This window comes from Mastigoproctus giganteus, chromosome 11, assembly GCF_048544385.1.
Source record: "Mastigoproctus giganteus isolate SK-2022 chromosome 11, ASM4854438v1, whole genome shotgun sequence".
Classification (NCBI taxonomy): domain Eukaryota; kingdom Metazoa; phylum Arthropoda; class Arachnida; order Uropygi; family Thelyphonidae; genus Mastigoproctus; species Mastigoproctus giganteus.
Genome location: NC_143585.1, coordinates 110,386,694 through 110,411,891, shown reverse-complemented (window position 1 = coordinate 110,411,891; position 25,198 = coordinate 110,386,694). Strand labels below are relative to the sequence as shown.

The 25,198-nt window shown below is 37.3% G+C and overlaps 1 protein-coding gene across 2 annotated transcripts in view; it reads right to left on the bottom strand.

Moving 5' to 3' along the window:
• Positions 1 to 25,198, bottom strand: part of Bub3 (mitotic checkpoint protein Bub3) — a 76,201-nt gene that overhangs the window by 829 nt on the left and 50,174 nt on the right. Inside the window, exons 5-6 of one of the 2 annotated variants that reach the window (XM_090385449.1) lie at positions 23,461 to 23,644; positions 2,262 to 2,639 (exon numbers count right to left, since the gene is read on the bottom strand). In XM_090385449.1, coding sequence (XP_090241575.1) covers positions 2,263 to 2,639; positions 23,461 to 23,644 — 561 coding nt within the window. In that variant the 3' untranslated portion in view covers position 2,262. Of the gene's footprint in view, positions 1 to 2,229; positions 2,640 to 23,460; positions 23,645 to 25,198 lie in introns of those variants that run through there. The other variant, XM_090385448.1, reaches the window with a different exon arrangement.

Below are 25,198 nucleotides of genomic sequence, written 5' to 3'. Positions count from 1 at the left end.
CCATGGAGTGCAAAAAGTCCATAAAAGTTCCTTGCATCATTGACGGGATTTGAACCTGGGCCTTTTCCACTCAGTGTGGGGAGGATGGTGATGACACCACTGTGCTACCAGCACAGACAGTGTTTATTCTGTTTTTCACTTGAATCTCTCCAGAAGAGTGGCATAACGTAACCGGACCTTTCCCCTCCCCGACTCATTTTGCCTGGTACTGTTGTGGTATCGGATCATGGCAGCTAGTCAGAAAAGGTCAGGTTAGTAATGCCACTATGCAGGGAGGATTCAAGCGATAAATGTAATAAACACACTAACCCAAAGGATCGGAAAGAGCGGTAACTGATAGCCCATCAAACATATTCTAATACAAATGAGCAGTAATTGACAGCCTATCAAACACATTTCAATTCAAATAAGTGGTAAATTATGCCGAGAACTAACCATTACTCATTAGTAACGGGTAAGAAGAGCTATGCTTACTGATCAGTGCTTTGTGCCACGCCTTGGCATGATCCAAGTGTATACTGCATATTTAAAGATTAACTGATTTATTACCAAATACTGACTGGATTTCTAAATGCATAAATCATTACCATTAACTTATATTAGTCATAGTAGAAATGTGAAATACTTGTTATATTTCAAGTTTTATTAAAATCCAGAAAGAAATAAGTATAATTTTTTTACAAAAATGTTGACTGCATACTACAATATGAGGTGCACCTGCGATCTGGTTATTTTATTTCATTAAATCACAAAATATCCACGAAACACTTGTTGCATGTCAGTTTGTATTAAAAATCCAGGATAAATAAGCTGAGTGAATATTATGCTGTGAAAGTATAAGCAGGTGAAGTGAACACAATTGCTTTTGTTGAGCAATTAATTGGTAAAATAATCAGCTATTTACTTTCAACTTCTATTAATGACAGAAAAGTAAAAAATTCAATTAATATAAGAAATAAAAATCACACGCGCGCACACACACATCTGAAATGGAATACACTGCATATATATTTATAAATACAGTGGATTCCGGTTATTTGGGCCACCAGTTAATCGGGGCAGCTGCTTATTTGGGACAAATCTTAAAAAAAAAAAAAACAGAACCCAATCGAGAAAATAGCCAGGGTTTACTTTGCTTAATTTGGAAACATGCCATTTAATCGGGGTAGGAGACTGCAGAACTCGAGATTACCTTATGATTGTCTCCGGCCACATGGTTTTCTGGAGGTCACAACCATAAAACAATTAGCAGTCCTCTGTTTATTGGGCTTTTCTGTTAGTTTAATCTATTATAAATGGATAGTAAACTCAACTTACTGAATTTGCAATAATACCGATAGCTGGTATTCTGTGGGTTTTCACGTTATGGTGAAATGTGTTTCCCCTTCCATGAAATCTTCAATCATGTAAAAAACAAATTTTCAGAATCTTCTCTTCATTTCCTATTTTTTAAACTTCATAACTTGTTACTCTGTTCCCACTTGCAAGTATCGTGTTACTTGAGATTTGTGTGTGTGCTGTGTTCTTTGTTATTGATTGCTTATCTTTTTTACTGTTTTAAATTTTAAACCTCCCCAAATGAAATGAACAGAAATATCAACTAGTTAGTATGTACATATCACAGTACGTATTAATTAGGCTATGCACGTAAGCATAAATTTATTTTTATTTTGCTAACCTGTGGAAAATATTCTGATTTTTACGCATCATTTAATTTTTTAATTGGTAAGGTAATAAAGTGAAAATGTGTGCTTGATATATCTTTACTTGTATAGCCTGTGGATAATTTTCCTCCTATATTTGCTAATTAGAATTGCTGTTAATAGAATTAAAATTCAATTCACAATGACCGGTGCTTATTACATATCGTATAGTGGACGGTACTTTACTATGGTGAATCCATTGTAACGTGATTTGATCGTACAGAAAATCAATTGTAAAGCGGGAGTCCATTGTATTTTTAACTATTTATGTGAAACTTCATATAATTGGGGCAGTCGTTTAATCGGTCTAAAATGCACTAGCCCCGAAGTGTCCCAAATAACCGAAATTGACTGTATTACATGTTTAAAAAAATTTGCTGTGCCCAGTGAATTAAAAAAAAAAAAGTTTAAAAAAGGTTTGAACTTAAGTTTTTTTATTCCTAAAAATATCACTGATGAACATATACAGAATACCAAATGGATAAAAATGGAGAAAATGTCCATATGAGCGCTAAAAAAAAAAAAAAAATAAAAATAAAAAATAATAATAATAATTACACTATTTGGGCTTGGTCTCTTGGTCAGTAACATGCCTGATATATACAGCATCTGGGGGAATTTCTTTCATTTCTTGTTCATGAAGAAATGAGGATGCAATTGCCAGTACAGTACCATCAGGGCTAAATGCCAATGAAGAAATACTAGTGGGATAACGATGTAATTGACAAAGTCTTTTTTTGTTAAAACCATCCCAAATATTCACATACCCATCAGAGCCCCCTGTGGCAAACGTATTATAGACATTGTGAAAACTGATGGCATTCACAGGATATATAAATTCTATTCCACTACCTTCTTTAATACGATGGCACTTAAATGCATATTTTTTTTTCTGAACTTCTGGGCTAGGATCCAGATACTCTACTGCAACACGACCTATTTAATATAAATAGCAACTTATTATTATTATCAAAATCAAGGGCAATATTTAATTTTTATTTATCAAATTAATGTTTAAGCACACAATTCAAATTTACTATTTTTTTTGCTCACAAATACAAAAGTTATAAGCCTTTTATAATACAACTCGTCTTACTTCCTGCCAATAAATGTATCATAGTGTACTAGATGTATATAAATTGCAATGTCTTAAAGTAGAAGTTTGCATTTAAAGTAACATCATCTAAATGAATAAGGAGCTGTTCAAATAAAACTAATTTCTGGGAAGCATATCTCACCTCTATTGCTCAGTAGAGGATATCGAGAACTGTGCAGAAGTGGATATCAAGTACTATGAAGTTTTGCTTTGCTGTAACAACACTATGCCATGTGTTAAATGACCTGGCCACTTTGCCTTTATTGCAGTTCTCCATTACAACTCTCTCTCTCTCTGGGAGGACGGGGACAAAGCAATGCATTTAGAATATCTCAGTGGATGTTCTGATTTCTTGAAATTTGCTGTACCAAGATTTAAAATGTTCACATCTTTCCTTTTCTTTATATAATTGTGAAGAAAATAGGATAATGCTTAACAAATTCAGGTACTGTAAGCCCAATTGCATGGGCCAATACATTACTTACAGATCATGCCATACTTCACACACTATAAAAAGTATTATTCACACACTAATGGACAGGTCATGTCACAATGCCAAACAGAAAGATGAGAGAAGAGGAGTGACCCACCAGAAATGTAACTGCAGAACAAACTTTAAACAACTACCAGGAGTTGTTTTTTACCCAAGAGAATGCAAATATTTATTTATCACTGCTTACTACATGCCAAGGAAGTGTGGTAAATGATAAATATTAATGCCAGAATTTTGTGCAGTTAAAACATTAACACTGTGTGCTTGCTTTAAAATATTAACACTGTGTGCTTGCTTTAAAATATTAACACATGCAATTTACCAGTAGAAATGTCTGAGAGCCCCCAAAAACTCTTACCTTTAAAGCAAAAATGTGGGATATAACATACACAGACTAATGCACGCTATATCAGGAAGTCATCTGGAGGGCAACTGAAAAGACCATATATTACCTATATCGAGAATGCAGATTTTACTCGATCAGCAACAGTCATGACTACTGGCAGGAAGGACACAGCCAACTGCTTGGTTTGTAGATTCCAACCTGTCATTGGCTGAAGTCTACCCCACATACAGCACTGAGACTTGCGTAACGTATAAGGGGTTGCATATACAACCACTCTTTGAATTTCTGGTGCTGCATGAAATGGGCAGACCTTGCCCTGGTTTTAACTTCCCTAACTTAACTTCCTTCCTTAACTCTCCCTTCCATGCTTCCACTTCCCTTTTCTGGTAATTCATGAATGTCCTGAAGGCACTCCTTTCTTCTCCCTTCTATTTTCGCCCTCCCTTTCTTTCCCGACAAACACTGTCATAACCATGCATGTAATGTATTTACTTCCCTAATGTAACATTTACAGTTGATAAGGGCACCATACAGATGCCAAAACTGCCTATGTTTTTAAAATTTTTTTTTAGCACTTTTTAGTTCATTCTAATATATTTTCCCTATGTTTTTAGCCTGTGTTATACTGATTTTAACTGTGCAGGTTGAGTCATCACTGAATTATGACCACCTATCTAATACTGCATTGGGTTCACATGGATAACAGCTGCTATTTGCCTAAACATCAACTCCATTAGATGTCCGATGATGTCCGTAGGGATCTGCAGCCATGCTGCCAAAAGGCTTTCTACAATAAATGCATGTCCATATGCCTCACTTTCCATTCCAAAATATTCCAGAGGTGTTCAATTGGGTTGAGAGGTCAGGCAAATTTGAAGGCCAATCAAGAAGGGTGATATCTTTACCGTATTGCTCAAACTACTTGTGCACAGTGCAAGCCTGATGACACAGCATATTATCATCTTTGAAGGCTCCATTTCTGTCCAGGAAAATGCAATGTAGCAGGGTCCATATGGTCTCCTAAGAGCTGCTGCTGCTAGACCTCACCACTGAAACATCAGTCCATACATACAAGAGGTCCTGTTTCTTAACAGCAAAACATACCCCATATTAAGCAACCACCACCACGTGATGGATGGTGGGTAGAGTGCACAATGGGTCCATGGAATGCAGTTGCTGGCACTACACAAGGCATTTGTTGGTATGTTGTACCAGATATTTGGACTCATCCAACCAGCACACTCATTTCCAGTCCTCCAGTGTCCAACCAGGATGTTGTTGGCACCACAATTTGCTGTTGACGATGATCAGTGGTGAGGAGAGGGTGTCTTCTGTGGAACTTAATACGTCTGAGTGTGCAGTTCATCGTCATTTGGGATATTCTTCTTGCATTCCCTACATCAACTGTTGACTACCTGCCGTTTAGCCCATATAACATGCCGCACTATTTGCTTACCACGTACATCCACCCTGCACAATCCTCTACAGTTCTGTCAGGAGGTAGTTTGACTCCATTCTTTGTACACCTTTCCACAATGGGCCAAGAGCAATTGACAAGACATGCCATTTCCAATATGGAAGCATCCAGTGCACGAGCTCCCACAATTATTGTTATTGCAGTAAAAATAGTTGACATTAAAAATTATAATATTATAAAAATTTTATTTTGCTTAATTTTTTTAAAAATGAATTCTGTGAAGATGCCAGCATGAAATTAACCAGTAATGGTCTTTTTAATAATGAGAATGTGGTATCAATGGAAAAAAACAAGGAGACAGAAAACGAATCTGCAGACTTGATCTCACTAATGAAGTGAATGAAACAGAGTTTGAAGTTAAGGAGGAAGATGACAAGCCATCAGAGAATTGGGAGAAAGAGAAGAGTCCACATTGGAACTGAATTTTAAAAATAAAGTGGTATGGAAATTTGATTCTTTTAAAAGTAAAGGTCCTTTTCTTCTACCATCTGATACCCCTGATATATTTGTATGGACAAGAGATGATAAATCAAAAACTAGCCAGAATCCATTATCAGGAGTCCCATGATTTGGTTTCAGGAAGTTAACTAGAAAAGAAAAAAGAGAAAGAGGTGGAAGAACAATATTTATTTCAGGCCGAACAGCATTATCTTCACACAGATTTCAAATTATCGAGCTTTGATGACTTTGAACAATTAGCTTTGGCATCACCTAATAGCTCTATAGTATGGTGGCATTTTAAACTGAACACTAAATTTGATTAGGCAAGAGAAATAGCTTACAGGGGGTTGCAAACTATTGCTTTCAGGGAACAGAAAGAAAAGCTGAACATTCGGCTAGCACCGATAAATTTTGAAAATACATATGGGACAGAGAAATCATTAACAGATGTATTTAACAAAGCACTCCTTGAAAATGAGCCATTAAAATATATATAATCACTTACAAATATTTATATTAAATCAAATAAAATGAAGAAAGCAGAATCACTATAAAACAATGATAAAAAATTCAAGCAGAATAAGGAAATGTGGATTCATTTTGGCCTCTTCTATATGAAGTATGGAAGGTATGACTATGCTAAAAAATTGATGAATAGAAGCCTTGACAGTTTGGATAAAAGAGAGCATGTGGAAGTAATATCAAGGTTTGCTAGTATGGAATTCAAGCATGGTGATTCTGAGATATTGAGGCAGTAAATCATGGAAAGAGTTATCATTCTAAAATTATCAGCAAAAAAGATGAAATTCATTTTCCAAAGGTATTTGAATATTGAGCAAGAGCATGGTACAGAAGAAACTATAAATAATATAAAAAGAAAAGCTTTCGAATATGTTGAATCTAAAGCATAAATAAGCACTTATATGTATACTACTGTAAATATATGATATTTCTAAAAGTCTTTAATTTCTTCCTTCCTTTGTTATTGTATATATCAAATCATTTATATTGTACAAAGTTAATAAATCAAAATACCTTTTATTAAAAAAGATTAATTATTATTATGCCCTTTTGAAACTCCATGATATCTTTACTATGTCCCATAACTACTACTTTATCACAGATGCAAATTACCACTGCTCTAGCATACGAAGCTGTTCAGCTTTTTATACTGCATAATCCATTATGGATGGGATGGTCATAATTCACCGAATGTATGTGTATATATGCCCACACTGGCCAAAAAAAATACAAACCTCTGTATTAAGGCAGTCACAAACAGAAGAAATTCAAAGAAAACTAACGTGGGATGATGACATGTTACATCGTTGAGTATTAAGACTTGCACAGGCTGTTTGACTACAGTAATCTGAAGCCAGAATGAGAAAATGCATACTGAATAAGACTGAAAAAAAGTTTTATTGTGGGTACATGTTTAGCAGGAGCCAGGATTCAAGAAACAAAAGATATAAATGGTTTCTCAAAGGCATCTCAAAGGTTTTTAATGACTGGAAAGCAAGAAGTTCTTCCACATCTGAAAGGCGTATATGTAGCAGGAAAATGACAAGAGCAAAGCCGTCATACTCTGAGGAGGATTGCATGGAAAAAGAGATGTTATTTGCTGAAAATCCAGCATGCAGCAAATAACATCTGAATTCGATCAATCCCAGAACTGCCCTATTTTAATCCTTACCATATGCCGAGAATTGAAGAAATGGGATATTGGCAGTTGCCTGATTATTCATAAGCCACTTGTTTCAGAGAAACACAGAAAAATTTGCTTGCAGTAGTGCCAAGAACATCATGATTGGAAACAGTGAAAGAAAGTCATGTGGTCAGATGAATCACGACACTTTGTTTTACACTGATGGTATGCAGAGAGTGTGGCAAGAACTTCATAAAGCAATCTTGCTTTGTTAAGACATCTCAAGCATCTGGAGGTGGTACATGATATGGGGAAATGTTTTGTTGGTACTTGATACCAGTGGAAGGTTGAATGTCATCCAGGGAGTACCTGAATTTTTTATTAGATCTACTGCACCCTGCAATGTTACATTTTTATCCCAAAGGTGATGACCACTTTATGGATGACAATGCAACAGTGCATCGTTCCAGAATCATGCAAGAATGGGTCACAGAACATGGCATGAATTTCCACCGTCTTCCTTGCACCCCACACACACCTGATCTCAATCCTATTGAGAATGTTTGGGATATGGTGGAGAGAGCTAGTCAGCAAAAAATCCTCTTCCTTCAACATTGTTGCAGCTATGTAACATTTTGCTGGAAGAATTCTACAGTTAGACCAAAACACACTAAACACCTTACAGAATTCATGCCACATCATGAACTTGCTGTTATTCAAAACAAATGTGGCCTGATTTGATAGTGTTGCATTTTTTTAGGTTTGCATTTTTTTGGTCAGTGTGTGAGTATGTATACATATACACTGGTGTTCAAAGAAAGTGCATCACCTACGAATTTCACATTTCTAACCCTTTTCACGATGGTACGTTACATTAATGACTAGCATCACTAATAGAAATATAAACAAAAGATATTTATTAATAGTTAAGGCAAAGCTAAGTAATAGTTGACAGGTGCTCTCAAAATATTCCAAAATGAGCATTTGCAAACTTTATACAACAGTTTTGGTAAACACGACAATTATTATTATTATCATCTGCCAATTATGGCTGAAATGTTATCAGAAGCCCTCAATTTGCTTCAGTTTATCATTTTAAATAGAAAACAAAATGAAAAGTTGCAAACTAATATTTAGTTGAACTGCCTCTGGCCCTGATGACAGCAGCACACCATCGAGGCATTGACAAGATCAATTTCTGAAGATAATCAACTGATAGTTCGTGGTTCCAAATATGAATTATGAAGTTCACGAAGGGGCTTTGGTTTCTTTTTGGCAACTGCAGATTCCACACAATACCAACAGTTCTCTATAGCCGCGGTCGCCAACCTTTCAGACCTCACGGACCACTGAACTCAAAATTTTGAATCCTGTGGACCACTACCATGATTTTTTCCATAAAGGTAACATTCTAAATATGAAATGGTACTTACACTTGTTTTTGCACTCCAAGTTATTTGCAAAAAATTGGATATCATTAATGTTAATATAATTAATAATATAATGGCCTTATGATAAAAAAAGTATAATAAATAAACGCAGATATATTCATTATGAAAAATGCAAAAAAAATTTTAAATTTCATTTTATTAAAAAAGAATTAACAGAAACAATTAATATTAACAATTATCAAATATAAAGTGCACCTCGACATAGAGGTGTATAAAGGATTAACTATAGCAAAATAATCAGTGTGACATTTGTTGCTGCTTGTTTGAAATAAGCTGTTGGATTATTGGCTCCAATGACGTTACTGCAACACGGAGAGCCATTTGTATTTCTAGTCGGCAGTGGTACTTGTTTTTAATTGCCGTAACTGATGAAAATGTCTTTTCACGCATATATGTAGTTGCGAATGGAATTAAAATTTTGATGGCCTTTTCACTCAGCACTCGGTACTCACTTTTTACGGAAAGCCAAAAATGAGATCTTGTTAGGGACGAGCGGAATTTACCTTTGAGACTTGTCGTCGGACGATAGATCGATTAGGCTTTCTTTTTCTTTCATGTTCAAATTACCATCCTCGATTTTCGCCGAAAATGGATCTATTATCCACGTATTTCCGTGTCTGGGGTCCTCTTCCTTTGGGTAATAACGACCAAAAGAGTCAGTGACGACTGTAAGTGCAATCGAACAAGAGTTATTACCAGTTGGTTGACATCCTCCTGTTTCATATAATCATCAAAATTTGGGAACATTTGCAGATCTTCAGCCAACTGCGTTTGCCACAGCAATATCTTCCTTTGAAATGCACCCATTTTGCCTCGCAGTGTGAACACGTCCGTAAGCTGTCCTTGCAAGGATGTGTTCAGCTCGTTTAACAGAGAATAAATATCTGCCAGGTATGCAAGCTTGGCTAGCCAATCATTGTCGGACAAGAGATCATGGAACCTCGAATTATTTTGCTGCTGGAAGAATAACTTGACTTCTTGGCGCAGGTCGAACAATCGGGTTTGTACTTTGCCCCTCGACAGCCATCTCACCTCAGCGTGAAGAACAACACGAATATGCTGAGAGCCCATTTCTTCACAAAGTGCCTCCAATATTTGAGAATTGAGCGCTTTGTAGCGAATTTCGTTTACAATTTTAATTACATTAGAGTACTTCGTGCAGTTCTGGAGATAATCTTTTCGCCACAAGTTGCTCATGATGTATAATTCAATGAGTAAACAAGATGTCTGGGTGTCCAACGTCTTTCACTTTTGCAACAACTCCTGAACGATGTCCAGTCTTGCTTGCGGCACCGTCTGTACATATCCCAACACATTTCTTCCATTCAATACTGTGTTTCAGGAAATAACCATTAAGTGCATTGAAAATTTCAGAGCCTGTTGTTCTACCTGACAAGATTAGCGAACAGAGTTCTTCCTTTAATTCTCCTTGGCAATCAAACCTCACAAAACAAAGAACTGCCTTCTAGTTATGTCTGTTGATTCGTCAAGTTGAATTTCTTGAATAAATCCAAACTTCAAGTAGTCTGCATCATATTTTCTTGAAACTGAACTTTTTCTTCTCTCCGCCTCCAGTTCTAATGTCTTTCCTGATGATGCCTTGCGGAGGCTCTGATTCATTAACCAACTCATGACAACGCGATGTATTACCTAAGAAGTGCAAAATGCTTGCTTGCTTTTACTCATTCATTGGGGTTATTTTATTTGAATCTAAAACCAAACAAGAAATAAGATAGTTATCAAACTCAAGCTCTTTGATGCCATTAAATATCACACTGTGCACAGTTAAAATAAAAATATTACTGGTCACTTACCTAAGAACTGCGCAGTGCCCAGACTAAGCCATCGATAAGAAATAGAAATAGCTTTCTATATTTTTTTACAATAAAAGTATTGCTAATACCGATGATGACTGACGATGTTACCAACAGTAAATTCTAAGTGGGAAGCATTCAAGGAATTAATCGTGGATGCTACTAAAAGTTTCATACCTATTAAGAAATACTGTTCAAGGTTTAGGCCTAAATGGTTATCAAATGAACTAATGAGACTCGTAACAGAGAAGAAAAATGCATGGGATGCATATAAATTATCAAGCGACTCAGAAGCCTATGGCAGATATAAGCTAGTCAGTAATCAGGTCACAAAGGAGGTTAGACAGGCAAAGGCAGATTAGAAGAAATCCTTGGCAAAAGATGCTAAGAAAAACAGCAAGGATTTCTTTACTTATATAAACTGTTAAATTCTTTATTTTTATATTTATATTTTTATTTAAAAATTTAAATAATTTTATAATTTAAATAAAATAATTTTATTTAAAAATTTCTTTACTTATATAAACTCTAAAAGGAAGAGGATGAATCTGATTGGTCCACTTGACATCGACGGTTCGACTGTTGATGATCCTGTTCAGATAGCAAACAAACTGAATGAGTATTTTGCATCTACATTCACATATGAGGAATTATTAAGGATTGAAAATGGCAGAAGGTTATCAAATTGTAGCAGGATACTTAATGATTTTGTAAGAAAAGCACTTGGGGTGGATGGGATCTATCCAGTTATATTAAAGGAGGCAGCAAAGCAACTAAGCAAACCCTTAGCCATAATTATGAGAGCATCCTTGGACTCAGGGGAGGTTCCCACGGACTGGAGATGTGCAAATGTATCCCCAATTCCCAAAGGGGGATCGAAGGGTGACACGAGTAATTACAGACCAGTTAGTTTAACTTTTGTTCCGGTTAAAATAATGGAGTCATTGGTTAAAGATGCATTGCAGGATCACCTAGACAAGACTCCAGCAATAATTCAGACACAGCATGGGTTTGTTAAGGGAAAGTCTTGTCTGACAAATTTGATAGGATATTATGATGTGGTTACAAAGGAGCTGGATGCAAAAAATAATTTTGATATCATATATTTGGATTTCAGGAAAGCTTTCGACACTGTTGCGCATGGAAGACTATTGTACAAATTGAAGCAGAATGGTATTAAGGGTAAGTTGCTACAATGGATAAAAGGATGGTTAAGTGGGAGAAGACAGAGGGTGGTAATCAATGGCTGCTGCTCTTCGTGGACTAATGTTATTAGTGGAGTCCCACAGGGTTCGGTGTTGGGTCCAATGTTGTTTTGTTTATTTATCAATGATATTGATGAAGGTATATCAGGCTTAATGTCGAAGTTTGCAGATGATACAAAGGTTGGAAGGATTGTTAATGACAGTAATGGCAGTGTGCTACTGCAACAGGATCTAGAAAATTTGGGCAGATGGGCTGAGAAGTGGCAACTGAAATTTAACCTTGACAAATGCAAAGTACTGCATATGGGTAGAAGTAACCTCAGAGAAATGTACCAACTGTGTGGTACTACACTTAAGGTGGTAGAAAATGAAAAAGATCTGGGAGTAATTGTGCAATCAGATATGAAGTTTTCTGAGCAATGCAGACAGGCTGCCAGGGCAGGTCATGGAGTTTTGTCAATGATACATAGGAATTTTGCTAGCAGGGGAAAAGGAGGTGATTGTCCCTCTGTATAAGGCAAAGGTCAGGCCACGCCTTGAGTACTGCATACAGGTTTGGAGGCCTCATTTTAGGAAGGATGTAGATTTACTTGAGCGTGTACAGAGAAGGGCAACAAGATTGGTGAGGGGAATGAAGGGATCCTCTTACCAAGAGAGGCTTAAGTTCTGCAAATTGTAGTGGATGGAGACTAGGCACCTGCGCGGTGATCTGATCGAGGTGTATAAGGCCTTGAATATGTTGAGCACGCTGAATTCTGATTGAGATCCTTCCACTTGTTCAGATTATGAACCTAAGGGGGCATAAATTCCAATTAAGAAAGGACAGATGTAGAATAGATGTGCAGAAATCTGCCTTTAGCCAGCAGGTGGTTAATTGCTGGAACAAACTTCCATCTGTCATGGAAGTTGATAGGTTGAATAAATTTAAGGAGGAACTGGACAGGCATTTGGAGGGAATGGTGTGATTTTTTTTTTTTTTTTTTTTTTAGGCTGATGCTGCATAAGCTCATACACTTGCTTTCTTGCATCACATGCCACTACTACCGGATATTCCACTGGGCCTTTTATAAACATGCAACATAATTAGGCGAAAATTGCAAAAAAAAAAGAAGAATCAGAATATAATGAAACATTTTAATAAACATGAAAATTGCAAATATATTCAGATTACTCTGCAGACCATGAAAATTCTCTCGAGGACCACTGGTTGCCGACCACTGTTCTATAGGATTCAGGTCTGGGCTGTTTCCTGGCCAGCTAAGAGTTGTAATGGAGCGTTCTTCCAATCATTTTTTCGCCTGTAACAAACGTAAACACATTACTGTTGAACCTCTAATGCAGAAATGAAGCTAAAGTAACTATGGAAGTGCCTACTTACACTTTTCGCCCAACGACAAGGAGCTGAGTCCTGAAAGATGCAGTTACGTGGCAGGTTGAAATGGTCTCTAATGGTTGGCAGCAATTTGCCTTCCAATATAGCCAGGTATCCATTGGCATTTACAGAACCTTTTATAAACTTCAGGTGACCTACTCTGCGATACGAAATGCATCCCATATCATTTGGCTGGTAGGGAATTTCGCCGTTCACACCATACAGTCTGGATGGTATTCTTCACCTTGTCTACGGTAAATCCTTTGTCTCCCATCAGAGCCATGCAGGTTGAATTTCTTCTCATTCGAGAAAATAACTTCCACTGCTCGGGGGGTCCATTTGACACGCTGTTTACACCAAATTAATCGGGCTTCTTTTTTTATTTTTTGTGTGAGGAGAAGCTTCTTCTTAGGACGACGGGCTACAAGTCCATTTTTGAAGAGGCGTCTTCTTCACTTACTTCTGTTACTTCACTTGCTACCACTCCTGTATGTTCTTCCCGTTCTCTTTTCAGCTCTGGTGAAGAAGCTTTATGGTTTTTAAGGCATAAGTTCTTCAAAACACAGTCCTGTTTTGGCATAGACTTGTTTGGTACACAAACGGAATCGTTTGTGTCTGGTTCCTTTTTTCCAATCAGCAGAACCAGTATTCTTGAGGTTGGAAAGAAATCTACTCACTGTTGACTGATTACAAGACACTCTATAAGCAATATGATGGGAAGAACATCCTTTCTCACATAATGCAACAATAGCACTCTTTCTTCGTGGCATCAACTGCACGTAACACGCCATCCTGACATAAGCAAGGAATGACTGCAACTCTTGCAGAGTATGCTTATATAGATGAAAGTAACAGCTGATGCAATATTACATTACATCATCACCTGTGCGTGTCAATCTTATCTGATGCAATCTGTAAGAAATATTGCCATATACTTACATTATTCAGACAACAATTACAATTTTAAGGGGTGATGCACTTTCTTTCAACACCAGTGTATATATTTGTGTGTGTGTGTGTGTGTGTGTGTGTGTGTGTGTGTGTGCGCGCGCGCACATACAACCACTTACAGATACACATCTACCATGTCCAGGGCCATTACTGGCATGGACGGGAATTTGTGTTTTCAGATAACCAGAGCACTAACTTTATATTCTTCAGTCATATACTGTTCACTTTCCTACAACTAAAATTTTCCACTCTGGGCTATTAGCGTATACAAGGGCAGTTTAGCAGTGGTTTAGCTAACAGGAGTTTCGACTCCTGTTAGCTAAACCATTATACAATTATACATTACACAATAGAAATATATATAGGTTATACTAACAATCTCTATTTTTGCAGCCAGTCATAAGATAGGCTAGTACACACACACACACACACACACACACACACACACACACAGAGAGTCAAACTCATAACAGGCACGGTTTTTACACGAGTTTAGCTATTGCAAACAAACAGAGAAGAGTTGATTGGAAATTATGTATTTCATGAGCAACATTTCACAGTTAAACCGATCACAGTAGTTAAGAGCTTCACAGGTATAACAAGCAAATCTTTATAAGCCATTACCATTGTAATGGCTGAACTGTCATATGAAGGACTTAGATCTATTATTGCCTTGCTTATTTATGACATTTCCCCCTTATTGCTTTCCACATCCTTGCTGATAGTAATTTACATAAAACTCTTAATGATTCTCAAATTTTTTTAGTGCAGTAAAAAAAAAAAAAAAAAAAAAAAAGGTAAAGTGCAGCCATTATCAGCCCACTGCAGGATGGAATGGAAGCCTCCTCAACCATTCATGCTGAGAGAATATGCTACTGCAAAGAGCATAGTTCTCATTCCAGTTTAATTGCAAAAATCCCTGAACACCCTGTGTGATAAGTGTGCTGAAGGCCAACAAGGGGTCCTAATGCTCTACCTCATTTGAATAGTACATGTCACATGCTGTGGGTGCATATCTGCATTTAGCTTTTTGTTTTCTTTTCCCAATCTCTCAATCCTCTTTTGTATTGTATCTCTTCCCTATTGTTATGGATTCTCAAAAGACCTATGGAAAGAAATTATCCAGCAAATTAACTAAGGAAATTTTTCTGTATCAGTATGAAACATTCAACTTTCAGATTCAGTCAAAATGAAGAATGCAGTGCAATTTCAAATCTTAGTGTGTGAATGTGTATTTTTAAAACTTGAAAGAAACACTTGGAAACTTTAAAAAAGGTTTTTTTTTTTTTTTACCTTGGAATGGCAGGGGAGAAAAGAAACATTTTGACAATCAGCAAGAAAGTGAAAATTATTTGTGACTTAAGAATATGAAACAATGTGTTGATTTGCAAAAAAGACTGAACTCAACTATGTCAACAGTTTGAAAAAAATTGGGAAGAATTACTAGTGCTTTCAAAAAAAAAAAAAAAAACCCCATCACTGAAACAAAAAGCTGCATGTGATAAAAGAATTCTGAATAAGGCTCTTTTGAGTTGGTTTACATTGCAAAGAAATTATATTCCTATTAGTGGCCCTCTATTGAAACTACAAGCTGAAAAATTGGCTCACCAATTTGGATATGCAATAATAGGTGGCTTGACAAATATAAAAAAAAAAAAAAAAAAAACACAACAACATTGCTTATGGTAAGATAAGTGGTGAATCTGGTGGTGTGAACAAAGTAGTGAGTAATGAGTGCATTGAAAATGTGTGGCCAGATATAAAAAAAAGGTTTCTGTGAAAGTGACATTTTTAATGCTGATGAAGCCATGTGTTTTAGATTGCCCATCTACATGACCCACAAGTTTAAAGGTGAGAAGAGTACAAGTGAAAAATTCCAAAGAGCAACTGACTGTTCTGATTTATTCAAATATGAGTGGAAATGAAAAAAGAAAACTTAGTAATATGCAAATCCAAGAATTCAAAATGTTTTAAAAACCTTCCAGTAATATACCAAGCAAAAAGTCTGCTGACGAGGCTACTAGTGACAGTCGTGTTCAAAGCCGCTAAGTGGATTTTTCTTATTTATTGGTTTGAAATTATTGTTTTTCTAAAACTTTTGATTTAAATTTAGTAGTATAACATTATTTTGTGATTTTCTGATTAATTTGGTGTATTTATTCTTTACTCGGCCTTGTAATTGCATAAAAGTATCGGTAAGGATTTCCACGTGTTTCAACTCCGCTACCGTTCGTAACTTTCCCGCCTTTGTGATACGATAGTTATATACCGTACTAGATAGCGTTAGTCGAACTTCGTTAGCAGTTAAATTGTACATTTAAATAAATACATATAACGACTTAGATTACAAACGTAATATAATTAATTATATTTAACATAATTAATAACATAACATAATTAATTATACTTAATTAATAAATTAATAGAATCATGACTCAGACCAGAGCAGCAAAGCAAAAGGCTCAAGCTAATGGAAGTGCTGTGGCTCAGAGCAGAACTGAGGGGGGCAGTTGTCCTCTGACTCACAGCCTTATAAAATGCACTGTTTGCTTGATGTTTGCAGAGCAATCGGGTACGGGACATGATACTGCCAAGGGGGATGTCTTTGTGTGTGCGCGATGCAAGGAGTGTATCGATATCAGGCAACAATTCGGCGTTCTTGTGGGCCTATATGAGAGCTTGAAGGACAGGGTGGATGCCCTTGAAGAAACTAAATTGAGGGGCCCATCAAGCTCTCAGCTGCCCACATCAACGCCAGAGCTTGCACTTGGGCATCGCGTGACACAGAGACAACCCCCAAGGCAGAATGCGCTGGTCCCGAAGGAACTAGTAGTTGTTGGTGACTCTATTGTCAGGGAAACGGGGAACATGCTTTGTAAAAAAGATAGGTGGAACAGGACCAGGGTATGTCTGCCAGGGGCAAAGGTTGATGACGTTGTAGAGCGAATATCATCTTTTAAGGGCACAAAAGGTGATATTGTTGTACACGTTGGCACTAATAATATTAAGAGTAGGAGACCGGCAGAATTACTTAACAAGTACAGGTCACTGTTGAACAAAAGCCGAGAATTAGGGTTGAATTTGAAAGTGTCTGCAATTCTGCCCAGACATGATAGGAGGGAGTATATGATGAGAGCCTTGTCGATCAATTCGGCCAGCCCTGGAAAGATTGTGCAAGGCTCAAGGGGTAGAATTTTTTTCAGCCTGGACTGTACTTGTTAACAGGAGAGATTGCTTCTACAGGGATGGGATACACTTAAATAGAAAGGGTGCAAGAATATTTGCTGATGCTATCGAGGCAGTGTTAGGTGGGTCGGAAAACTGCTAGCTTGGGGGGAGACAAAGACCAATAGATTGACAGTAGTCACTGGCAGAGGTGAAAGAGATTCTTGCACTGCTTCTATTAGAATGAGCAGAAGCCTGAAAAACAAGATGCATGGTATTTCAGTGACTGCTGGGAGCCATTGCGGTACAAGTAAACACATGGGTTGTTGTTAGGGTAGCTAAGAATAGAAACAGGTGCAGGTATACTTGCGTGTACACCAATGATAGGAGTTTAGTAAATAAATTTGATGAATTTGAGGTATTGCTCAAAACATCGAAGGCAGATATTGTTGGGATATCAGAGAAGTGGTGTCACACAGATATAAGGGATGCAGAACTGCAATTTGGGGAGTACAACGTCTACAGAAAGGATAGACAGGATAGGAAGGGGGGTGGGGTATGCTATTAGTTAAGAAACACATAAAAACCAAGGAAGTGAAGCCAGTCGACATCGCTGGACAGTGCAGTGTTGAGTCAGTTTGGTGTGACATAAACATTGGGAGATCAAAATTGAGAGTAGGAGTGTGCTATAGGCCTAATGACTCTGATGAGTATAATAAGGAACTATACAGGGAAATAGAGTGGGCCAGTAAATCAGAGAGTCTTATAATGGGAGATTTTAATTTCCCAGATATTGACTGGAATTTGGGGGCTGGTTACTCACACACTAGCAGGGCTTTTGTGGATTTATTGGATGATTGTTTTCTACATCAGCATGTTCGGGAGGCAACTAGAGGGAGTAATACTCTTGATTTGATTATCAGCAGTGATTCTTCATGCATTAAGAATCTGCAGATAAATGAACCACTAGGTGGCAGTGATCACAGTGTGCTGAAGCGGGATTTACTCAAAGAGGTAACTACCATTAGGGGTAAAGGGAAGGGTTATTGCTTCCGTAAAGGCGACTACGATGGACTGAGACAGTATTTAAATTCTATACAGTGGGACCAACTGATGATATTACCAACAGCAAATTCAAAATGGGAAGCATTCAAAGAACTTATCTTGGAAGCTACTAGGCTTTACATACCAACTAAGAAATATTGTTCAAGGTTTAGGCCAAAATGGATGTCAGATGAACTAATGAGGCATATGGCAGAAAAGAAAAATGCATGGGATACATACAAATTAACACATGACACAGAAGCCTATGATAGATACAAGTTGATATGCAACCAAGTTACAAAGGAGGTTAGGCAGGCGAAGGCAGATTACGAGAAATCCTTGGCAAGGGATGCAAAGAAAAACAGAAAAGAGTTCTTTACTTATGTAAACTCTAGAAGGAAGGGGATGAATCAGATTGGTCCACTTGATATTGATGGGTCAACTGTTGATGATCCTGCTCAGGTAGCTAACAAACTAAATGAATATTTTGCATCGACATTCACACATGAGGAGTTATTCAGCGAGGGGAATGCCAGAGGTGTATTCAACTCTAGCAGTAAGCTACAGAATCTTGAAATAACTGGGAGTAAAGTGGAGGAGAAACTGTTGAAGATAAACACAAGAAAGGCACCCGGGGTGGATGGGATCTATCCAGTTATATAAAGGAGGCAGCAAAGGAAGTAAGCAAACCCTTAGCCATAATTATGAGAGCTTCCTTGGACTCAGGGGAGGTACCCATAGACTGGAAATGTGCAAATGTGACCCTAATTCACAAAGGAGGATCAAAGGCTGACACAAGTAATTATAGACCTGTGAGCTTAACTTCTGTTCCAGGAAAATTAATGGAGGCACTGGTTAAAGAAGCACTGCAGGATCATTTAGACAAGACTTCAGTTATAGCTCAGACACAGCATGGTTTTGTTAAGGGGAAGTCTTGCCTGACCAACTTGATTGGATACTATGATGCAGTCACAAAAGAACTGGATGCAGGGAATAACTTTGATATTATATACTTGGATCTTAGAAAGGCTTTTGATACTGTTGCACATGGAAGACTGCTACACAAATTGGAGCAGTGTGACATTGGAGGCAAATTGCTGCTATGGATAAAGGGGTGGTTGAGGGGGAGAAGACAGAGTGGTAATCAATGGACACTGCTCATCGTGGACTGATGTTATTAGTGGAGTCCCTCAGGGCTCAGTGTTGGGTCCATTATTGTTTTCTGTATTTATAAATGATATTGATGATGGTATATCGGGCTTAATGTCCAAGTTTGCAGACGATACAAAGGTTGGCAGGGTTGTTAAGGACACTACTGACGTAATGCTGCTGCAACAGGATCTGGAAAGGTTGAGCAGATGGGCTGAGAGGTGGCAAATGAAGTTTAACATTGACAAATGTAAAGTACTACACATGGGAAACAGCAACCCCAGAACAACGTATCAACTCTGTGGTACTACACTGACAGTGGTAGAGAATGAAAGGGACTTGGGGGTGGTTGTGCAGGCAGATATGAAGTTCTCTGAGCAGTGCAGACGGGCTGTAAGAGTAGCTCATGGAGTATTGTCAATGATATACAGGAATTTTTCCAGCAGGGATAAGGAGGTGATTATTCCATTGTATAAGGCGATGGTCAGGCCACACCTAGAGTACTGTATACAGGTCTGGAGGCCTCATTTCAAGAAGGATGTACAGCTGCTGGAACGAGTACAGAGAAGGGCAACAAGATTAGTGAATGGAACAAAGGGGTGCTCTTACGAAGAAAGGCTTAAGTTTTGCAAATTACAGTGTCTGGAGACTAGGTACCAGCGAGGTGATCTGATAGAGATGTATAAGCCTTGAATGGTTTAAGCATGCTCAATGCTGATGGGATTCTTCCTCTAGCTCAGAAAAATCACCTGAGAGGGCATAAATTCAAATTGAGGAAAGACAGATGTAGGATAGACGTGCGGAAATTTGCCTTTAGCCAGTGGGTGGTTGGTTGGTGGAACAGACTTCCATCCCTTGTGGTGGAGGTTGATAGCCTAAATAAGTTTAAGGCTCAGCTGGACAGGTATTTTGAACGAACAGAGGGGTGAAGTGGAAGTGGTTTTTTTTTTTTTTTTTTTTTTTGGCTGATGCTGCATAAGCTTGCTTTCTTGCATCAAATGCCTCTACTAATGCTAATGCTAACAAAAAAGCCTGGATTACACATCCACTTTTGAAGAAGTACATAACTGGGACAAAAAGTTTAGAAAAAAACAGATAAGAAAATTTTGCTGATTTTATACAATTGTCCATCACACCCCATTCTCAATCTAACCAACATCAAACTTGTATTTTTACCACCTATGAACCAAGGCGTTTTTAGAAGCTTTAAATGCCATTTCAGAAAAATTTTAATATTTGAAACTAGAATCCATTGAAAGAAAGGAAAAATTTCCAATTTCAGTCCTTGATGCCACCCAATTCATGGGCGAGGCATGCGATAAGATCACATCACAGACCATCAAATCACTCTGTTAATAAGGAAAGACTAAAGCCCATGGAAGTCAGTAAAGATACTGGAGAAAATGACAATATTTCATTAAAATGTGGTTGAAGGAACATAACTTGGATACTGGGTTAGCATGTGTGGGCAATTACGAGACTGTGGAAAACAACTTTGTGACTGCCGAAACATTGACAGATGACGACATTCTCGAAGCAGTCAGGGGAAGAGGATTTTGAAGACAACAGCAAGGAAGCGTCTACATTAACTAGACACCGAATGTGGTCAGTGTCTAGTTAATGTAGTGTCAAGAACAGAGATACAAACTGCTTTAAAAACTCTTTCTTTGTTTTACGAAACCAAGGACACCGATCCTGAATTTCGATTTTATCTTAGTAAATTGAAAAAGACTGCTCGCAAACTTCACTTATTTCCTAACTTAACCTTAAAGGTTAAGTTAGGAAATATAGTTTCCTAAATTCATCTGTCACACCGACATGGCAATAAATATATCGTTCTCGACTTCTACTGCCACTGCCGATAGCAAGCACTGTCCATTTATTATTTATTATTATTATTATTATTAATATCCATATGATGCAAGGAAGTTGAGGCTTATGCTGCACCAGGAAAAAAAAAAAAGTTCCCGAGTAACCCTGAGAGAGAGAGAGAGAGAGAGAGAGAGAGAGACAAAAGTAGAAGGGAATCACCAAGAAGAGAAGAATGATGATATCCAGCTCAGGACCCTGGGTGTGCCAAGCCCATACTCACCAGATGTGAGCCCCCGGGGTTAAATTTACCAAGAATGCAGGGAGCAACTGCGGTAGCGGCAAACTAGTTTGTCCAGCAAGTTTTCCATAGTTTGTCGTGGTTCTCATGTTGGTTTTCTTTTACCTTAGCTGCTTTTCTTTTTCTCTCTGAACCTGCAGTATCTTCACCAGCACGCTTCCTTTTCACAGTTTAAGTATTTTACTCATTTTCAGGGAATAAAGACAATTACAGTATAAAAAGAACAAAAATTAGGAGGCATGTTTGATACACACAAACAAAGCAGTGCACGTGTAGCAGCAGAGTAAACAACACAGTAAGCATTGTGTTCAGCTGTTTTGATTCCGCCGCATTTGACTGCCATTCTTGTAAACACAAAACTGAATCATGCATAAGTGAATTCGGTTTGTGTTATATGTGACATCGTTCCCCTATTTAAAAATTGTGTATGATCAAATTCATGTAGTGTAAATGCATGTTGTACGAGGACCTCACCGTATCTCAGTATTTGTGTACTGTCATAAGTACTGTCTATCTAAGTACTATCTGTGTGCATAATAAATGTGTAGTGAGTAACAGCAAAAGTAACATACAGCTACAGTAATAACAAGCAATATCCTTCGGTCCCTTGGATCTTGTTATAATTAAGTTTGACTGTGCATGTATAATGAATATGTAGTCGTGTTGGTGTAGGCAAGAATTATCGATGAAATTATCATATTTTAATAGCACCAGTCTGTCACTTGTATGTATATATATTGTGGAACTGTCTTAAAAGTGTGTTCACAGGCTAATTTGCATGTTATTAGCTGAAAAATCTGGAATAACTCACAGCAAAAATCCCATTCCCCTGCCTGAGATTGACAGACAGCAGTGATGTACTGTGCCGACTAAGCTTCCAGGCGCCTCCGTAGCCAGGTGGGAAGGAGCAGCAGTGCATAGCACACGCTTCTTGATTAGACCCAGGTTCGAGCCCGTCACCACCAAATATGGAGGATGCGGAAAGGTCAGGGAATGACCACTGCATATCCCGGAGCAATATGGCCTTAGTTGCTAATGCTCCTAAAAAAAAAAAAAAAAAAAAAAAAAAAAACCATGCCAAATAACTAAGCTTCCACAGAAGATGCCGGGCATGTTCAGTTAACTGACACTTGAAATGGATAAACAGAAGACTTGTCAAAGACACTCTTTTACTAATCTTGTTACACCTTTATCTAAAGATAGCCAACATGTACACAAAAGCTTCAAAATCTTTTTCACTTCGGTGGCAAGCATTAATTGGTGTTTCAATCTATCTTTCCTTTTAGCACCTCTTTCTATATAGTAGTAAACGCCCACCAAATATTCATTCACTTTCAGAGGAAGGCATGTATACCCCTTTTCAGCACAAAATTAATCAAACGATAAGGACAAGCTTTTACCACCATAAACACTATTCTGGACAGTTTTCCAAATGGAATCCCACATGCTTTCAATATTGTACCCTGCAGAACCACCTTCAAACACCAGCGCTAAGAGCTACTTATGATTTAATTCTCCCCAACTTCCATTTTTGTTGGGAAAGGCCACCAAAATGGGATAGAGCTTATAATCAACTTTGATCACTGATATCTGTAATAAAATCATCTTTAATTACCTGTCATTTTAAAAATGTAATCACAGCTCATTTTTCAAGGTCATCACTATCCCTTCTTCTGCTCTTTGTCCAATTTCACTTAATGACTGTCATTTTTGATCTTGAACCTTTTTTTTTGAAATTTCACTATCAGAAAACATTTCCACAGCTCAAAATAAGTACTATAATAAATGATTAAAATAAATACGTGCATCATCATTGCACTATTATCTTCACTTTAAAATGCCTACATCAATTTTCACATTTCTTTTTACGTGCTGAACATTGTTCTCATGTTGTTTGCAAATGCCTGATTACATTACATTTTCTGCCGCTTGTTCATTTTTAATAAAATGAACAAAATTATCAAGAGGATTTTGGCATTACTATCTATTAATGATTACCTTCTATGGAGCTAAGTACATAGCCCTGTCTATTAGGAAAACACCTGATGCATCTTGTCTGGTACTTAAGACTGGATTCTCTTCTCTGCTGCACATAACCCATGTTGCGAAGATCCCATACCAAAACACGTCTTCCTGCTGTTCCAACTATAAGTTTATCTCCACATACTGCCATGGTGTACACCTAATATTATGAAATGAAATAAAATGGAATATTATGGAATAAAATAAAGAGATGAAAACTATAAATTTATAAGTATTAATAAAATATTAATAAATAGATCATGGTGAAATATGTACTTGATTGGGTTATATTAAACTGAGGACAGTTTTCAGTGTTAAAAACTAGTTTATGAAAGTTAGGTTTTGCTTTTCAACATTACCTCTAGAATGTAGAAGGGGTAACCAAGGTTTTGGAGGACAAGCCAATATCATAATGTCTAATTTCAGATTTTAAACTGCACAAAATGCTTACTTACCCCCATATATGGAACTCACTGGAACACAACTTACATACTTTAATTATTGATATTAAAAAGAAAAATACAAATAATAAAACACTCATGTATTCCTGAAAACACTACCTGTATATCTTGATACAAGCTAAAGACCGAAATGGACATGACATGAATTAATGCGGCAGAGAAGAAAAATGCATGGGATGCATATAAATTATCAGGCAAGTCAGAAGCCTGTGGTAGCTATAATCTAGTCTGTAAATTGAAATAATTTGATGAATTTGAAGTGCTGGTCAAGACATCAAATGTGGACAGTGTTGGGATATCAGAGATGTAGTGCCATTCAGATATAAGGGATGCAGAAGAACATAAAATCTAAGAGGGGGCATCCAGTTGATATGGGTAGCCAGTGCAATGTTCAATCAGTTTGGTGTGACATAAGCACTGGAAAATCAAAATTAGAGTAGGAGTGTATTATAGGACTAATGACCATGATGAGTATAACAAACAACTATACCAAGAAACAGAGTGGGCCAGTAAATCAGAATATCTTATAATGAGGGATTTAAACTTTCCAGATATTGATTGGAACTTGTGGGTTGGTCTTACAAAAGTCTTAAACAAGAAAGACTTTTGTGGATTTAATGGATGGCTATTTTATACAGCAGCAACATATTAGAGAGGCAACAAGAGGGTGTAATAACCTTGATCTGATTTTATATAAGCAATTATATTCATGCGATAAGAATTTACAGATAAAAGAACCACTAAGTGGCAATGATCACATTGTACTGATTTGAGAGATTGTACTGATGTGTTACTTAAAGATGTAACTACCACTAAAAGTAAAGGGAATGGTTTTTGCTTTCGTAAAGGTGACTACAGTGGTCTCAGACTGTTTTTAAATTCTATACAGTGGAATCAACTGATGATGTTACCATCAGCAAATTCTAAATGGGAAGTTTTCAAGGAATTAACCTTGGAAGCTACTAGGCTTTTCATACCAATTATGAAATACTGTTCAAGGTTTATACCCTAAATGAACTAACGAGACTCGTGGCAGAAAAGAATTTATATGCATTTAATGCATATAAATTAGCAGGTGATGCAGAAACCTACTGTAAATATAAAGTAGTCTGTAATCAAGTCCAAAGGAGGTTAGGCAAGTGAAGGTTACAAGTAATCTTTAGAAAATGTTGCAAAGGCTTCTTTACTAATGTAAATACTAGAACGATTGGGATGAATCAATGTGGTCCACTTGATATTGATGGTTTGACTGT